Source organism: Hyperoodon ampullatus (assembly GCF_949752795.1).
Source record: "Hyperoodon ampullatus genome assembly, chromosome: 16".
NCBI lineage: Eukaryota > Metazoa > Chordata > Mammalia > Artiodactyla > Ziphiidae > Hyperoodon > Hyperoodon ampullatus.
The window spans coordinates 28,016,118-28,021,931 of NC_136929.1; the positions used below are offsets into that span (position 1 = coordinate 28,016,118).

The following is a 5,814-nucleotide window of genomic DNA, read 5'->3' on the forward strand; positions in this document are numbered from 1 at the left end:
GATACATTCCACTGCTGTTTTATAATAGTCACTCTAGAAATGACAGCATACATACTTACAAATCAAAGTCTAGAGTTAATAGTGTTGCCCTTTTCTTGAACAACATGAGGAATTTAGAATACATTAACTATAATAACTCCCTGCTTGTATATATATATATATATATATATATATATATATATATATATATATATATATATATATATATACATATGTGTATATATATATATATATAATATGTATATAATGCTAATGTTGCAGTTTTTAACCCCACAAGACATTCTTATTACTTTATACAGTTTAATATATATCTGACTACCCACATATATACTATGTTTTGGCTGTCATTCTTTATTACATCTCAGACTCTACATCCATGATATTTGTCTCAAAAATTTTTTTGTAATGAAAGGTGATCTATTGTAGTGGTTAAGAGCATGACTTCTAGAGCCAAACTGCTTTATTTTTTAGACTGTTTTTTATTTATGCTTTAAAGATAGAGAAACTTAAGTAGAGGGTTATCCAGAACCATGGCCAGGGTCACATCTAGTCAATGGTAGAGGCAGGATTTGAAGCCATGAAGACCTTATTTTAAACCCAATGGCATCCCCTCCATTGTGAAGGGCTTCTGATAACCCATAGTGTAAGAAGTCCATTGGTGGCTCAACAGACCAGAGCCCTTCTTCTGTCAGCAAGTTGTATGCAGAAGTTCAAATCCCTCTCAAACCTTGAGGTTCATGAAGTTCATAAATAACTCCTCTGAAAAGATTAAGCAAATCACAGGTGACCTGAATTTCAGCCTTATGAATGCTTATAAAATAAATTTCTCTGTGTTTCTTGCACCATTATCTTGCTATAGGTAACTGGCACTGTATTGCAAAATTTACAGGACAAGACTTCTTCCATGTATATCCAGTTCTGTGTCTGGACTGTCTTCAGCATGCTGCATTTATTCCCAGGCAGACCAAGAACAGACCCTTGCTCTGTAAAGCAAAGCATTGAATTTTCCCCAATATAAAGTCATTTAGATGTTGTTAAGCCTCAGGAGAGATTGCATGATGGAACTGTTAAATGCTAGAGAGATTTTGAAACTATCTCTGGTGGAGAGGGTTCTTTCAGAAGTGCAGTTAACATGGAGCAGTCTTCCAGGTCTTCTAGGTTTTCTACTATCTCTATAAGCCTTTCTGCAGTGTGGCAGGACAACATCCTGCAGGCATTGGCTCTGAACTTTTCCTGTAGGTCTTTCTGGCTCAGAGGCTTCCTCCAGTGACCGTAGAAGGTATCAGAGCGCTCTGTGAAGAGGGATCCATCCTTGAGGGCAACACTTATCTCACAGTAGAGGGTGTTGAAATTTGGTAGGTTGTCCCGAGGGTGCTCCAGCTCTACCTTACCAAGCAACTCCCTTACCCGTGGCCTGTTGACCTGGTGTTTGTGGAATGATGAGACAGTGATGGCACCATCCAGCAGCATGGCGCAGGCCACATACTGGAAGGAGTGGCGGGCCTCATGCTCCGAGTCTGGGAAGGGCCTGTTCACATACCGGACATCTGGAATTCTAAGCACAATTCTCTCCGTGTGGTCAGTGGGAAGCAGGGCTCTGTCTCTTACAAGATGTTTTCTCACAGATGCAGCTGCGTCTGCCACCCAGTGCGTGGCCAAATGGGCAGGGAAAAGCTTGAAGGCCACATCCTGCTGGTCCAGCAGCCAAGTGTGTGAATCTACGTCTGGAAGGATATTGGGGGCATAGTTGGCATAGAAGGCCCCAAACCCTGACTCCATGTCCAAGACCTGTTTGTTTCCCTGGAGACCCAGCATTGCCAGAAAAGCAGCTTCTAGCCCATGCCTGGCAGCATTGCCGACGTGAAGAGGCTTGGTCTGAGTGGTGGCATTCGCCATGGGTGCCCCAGCATGAGAAACAGCAATAGCCAGGGCCTCTTGGCACTCTGTCATGCTGAGCCCCAAAAACTTAGATGCTGTAGCAGCACTACCCAAAGTTCCCACCACTGAGGGGGGATGGAATCTGAAAAACAAAAAACACAAGAGTTGGAGACTTACAAACCTCAGCCCCCAGGGGGCAGTATAGCACAGTGGTCAGGAGCTTAGCTAATGGAGCAGCCCTAATGCCTAGTTTCAAATCTCAGCTCTTCCTCTTATTAGCTGTGTGATTTTTGGAAAAGTTATTCAGCTTCTCTGTATCTGTTTTCTCTTATATAAAATGGTCATAATAATAGTATCTACTTCATAGGGTTTTGTGAGTTTTGAACGAATTTGCATGATTACAACAGTGCCTGACATAGTAAATTATTTATAAATGGTACTTTTGCAATTATTGCCAAAAAGGCAAAAGTTGTTGAGTGCTGAAAGCCTATGTAAGTAACTGTAACAATTTAGGGCCTTGTAGAAACCTTGAAAGTTCACTCAGTATTCCGATTTATTCCTCCCCCAGCAGGCTGGACCAAGGGGCAAAATAAATATTAGATTGAACCATATGATACAGTCAGCGTTTGACCATTTTTGATCTATGGATTGAACAGTCGGGTTTAGGATATTCTGAATGTTCCCATTAGTCTGAAGGACCCTAGCAAATACCAAAGTAGACTCTGCTTTGAGATGAGATGAGGGATAGTCAGAGTACCCACAGAGGCCAGAATGACATCATCCTGGGGTGAGAGGCTCCAATTTAGTCTATGGTCCTTGTTGCTTGATAGGCTCTCTAAACCCAGAGGAGACTTTTCACTAGTACTTCTGAGGTCACACCTTTGTATATGGATGTACAGTTTGGTATGTGACTGGTTGAGTTGACTTATCTGCCAGCACTAACGTCAGCATCTTCAACTGAGCCAACCTCTGTATCAGAAAGATCTACAGAGATAACGACTAACAGATGAAGGGGAACGTGGCCGCCTCACGATGGGGCACAGTTTCTCCATACCTCTTTGGTATGTCCTTGGCTTCCTTGGAGAAGTGCATTAATCGGCCTTGCACTTCAATACCAACGTTGAAAGCCAGCAGCAGGTCAAGGCCAGAACACTTTGAACTTGAAGGCAGGGCTTCTGATAAAGCCATGAGGACAGGAAGGACAGCTCCAGAAGGGTGGGTGGCAGGGTACCACGTGTCATCAAAATCCATTGAGTGAATCTATGTGAACAGATACATAAACAACAACCAAAACCTAAATGTATTTCCCTGAATGCAATGACTTTTGGACCAGTCAGGGTTTAGTTCAATAATAACCTTGTTTGATGTGAGATTTTTAGATCTGATTCTCTGAAAATTAAACCTATGAACTGGCTGCGATTTTATTATTATTTTTTTTTTTTTTGCGGTACGCAGTCCTCTCACTGTTGTGGCCTCTCCCGTTGCGGAGCGCAGGCTCAGTGGCCATGGCTCACGGGCCCAGCCGCTCCGCGGCATGTGGGATCTTCCCGGACCGGGTCACGAACCCGTGTCCCCTGCATCGGCAGGCGGACTCTCAACCACTGCGCCACCAGGGAAGCCCTGGCTGCGATTCTTAATCACATGACTTAGCACTAGGCAGGCTGTCCTATGTCCAGATCAGGTGCGACCTCGGGGAGCAGCTAGTGAACCACAGGGAACTTGGGTCTTACTCAGGTGCCACAGCCCTTGGAAAGATCTTTATCTACCTTACAAACAAAGCTGTAGAATTAGGGGGCTGCTCCTCCCTCCCTCCCTCTTCCACCTTTCAAACAAGTCACATGAAAAGTTTAATGTCATTTATTCCACATCAGGCCATATTTTTTGAACCCTTTTATTATAAATAATTTCAAACTTATGGAGAAGTTGCAAGAACTCTTGAACCCAGTTTAACTATTAAGCTATATTTTAAAATCATTTGGTTTTTCCTTATACGAAATAGTAATAACCAGAAGTTCATTTAAAAATAGATTTTTGTCTACTAGTTGTGGCTGGTGCCCTTCCCACTGCTTACTTACTGGATGTTTACTTCTGGATGCACCATTAGGTTTGACTTTCAATATTCTGAACTACTGTCCCATAAACCATAAAAATATCTCAGAAATCCCAACAGGTTCATGTCCAAATTATATCTTTTAGACTGCCCTTGACACACAGAAAAAGCATAAAAATTGTCAGATGAGAAGGGCTGATTTTTGGTTCAGAAAATGTAGACAACTTATGGCCATTGTTTCTTTCTCAATAAATATCTGTTGAATGAATGAATGAATGAGAGGCTGGTTACTGGATAGAAGCTGATACTGCCCACAACAGAAAGAACTGACAAGGAATTGAGTCTGGATATTTAGTTTAGAGTTGAGATACCTTAGGAGCATTTTTATCTAAATACTTCCATCTTATTTCCTCTACCTCACAATTTGTTTGAAAAGCATCAATTCACTGTAAAAACGTGAAAACTGAAATTACTACAAGGAGAGAGGGCAGGCCACTTCACCTCTCTGAACTTCAGTGATCTCATCAGTAAGATATGGAAACTGGGCAATTTCTGAGATGTTTTCTGGCCCTGAAATTGTTCTGATTGTTGAACAGTTACAAAAACATGGAAATCTCCTTACAGCCACACCGTTAAGGAAAGCAGCGTATGTTGGTGGGAGCCTGAAGTCTGGCTGGCCCCAAACAGTGCTGGTTACATTGGAAGTATAGATCTGAAACAAAAGAGTATCAATCAGTGATACAGAGTGTGAATCCAACATGCCAAGTCACCATCACAAGAGTTGTTCTTCATGTTTGGAGGCATTACTTTAATACTTCTTATTGAGCCCTTTGTGCTAGACTGAAGCCCTAGTCATTGGATTTCTTTCTTCCTTGTAGAAGAATATATAACTTTTTCTGTGGAAGGGAGAGGAGAAGCTGTTGCTCAGCCCCAGACTGTGATCCATAAGTGCGCCAAGGAATGAAGTCTGAATTTACTCTTATTTACTCCTTGAGGATAAATACTAGGAAAGGTGGACTCATCGTCTGTAGACCAAGCATATTCTTTGGGGAGTGGATGCTACATCTCTCACGTAATCACCTACTCTCTGCTCAGGGTGCTGGCCCAGGCTTTTCTCCAGAGAATCCTGAAGTCTTTGCATGAACAAATGGCCTGGGGCTATGGCTGCTAAGACTCTCAGGTAAAAATGTGCTTTCAGTCAGACTAGTAATCAACTTTGAGATTTTGCTAGCCTTGAGATTAAGACTGGTCTTAAGATAGTGACTTAGTAAAGGATGTGGGTGAATATTAAGACTCAGGTAATAAAGCATAGAAAAGCATAAAACTGTATACAACAACGCTATATACACCAAGCACTGTCTCTAAAATGAAGAGTAGGGCAGTAGAACACAAACGCACGTCCCTGGGCGCGCTTCTGGGTACACCTCACAAAAAGGCACATGTGCACACTTGGTTTTAGCTCTAAAGTAGACATTGAGCTTCTTACTTTACTGTATTCCCTGGCTTTGCGGAACACTTCTGTACCAGTTCCCAGGAACCCAACCCCCAGGGTGTCCAGAATCATCCTCTTGCTCCTCTGGATAACACGATCTGTCAGGTGTCCCACTTTCAAGCCGTGGATCACTTTGGCAAAGCTCTCTGTGACAGACTTTAAAGGGAAGAGCGTTAGAACAGTGCTTCACTCACTATGTATTCACACACTTCCTTTCTACACGAGAACTGGAGGTACTTTTACACAAAGAGTTTATACTCCACTATAGGAAACGCAGTTGGTTAAATTAAGTTCAGTTCCTAAAAAATGATGTGTACTGAACACATGTGTGAGGCAGAGGGATGTGGACATGAGCGATAGCCAGCTTCTGTCCTCAGTCGAGTGGAGGACACAG

General features: G+C 42.5%; 1 protein-coding gene across 1 annotated transcript; it reads right to left on the minus strand.

The window, feature by feature from the left end:
• Positions 1–1,074: 1,074 nt before the first annotated feature.
• On the minus strand, positions 1,075–5,492 carry ACOD1 (aconitate decarboxylase 1; the record flags this gene model as incomplete). Its single annotated transcript, XM_079721862.1, has 4 exons — positions 1,075–2,020; positions 2,933–3,138; positions 4,551–4,640; positions 5,415–5,492. 4 exons carry the CDS (start codon positions 5,490–5,492, stop codon positions 1,075–1,077), a joined length of 1,320 nt encoding a protein of 439 aa, XP_079577988.1.
• Positions 5,493–5,814: the final 322 nt, after the last annotated feature.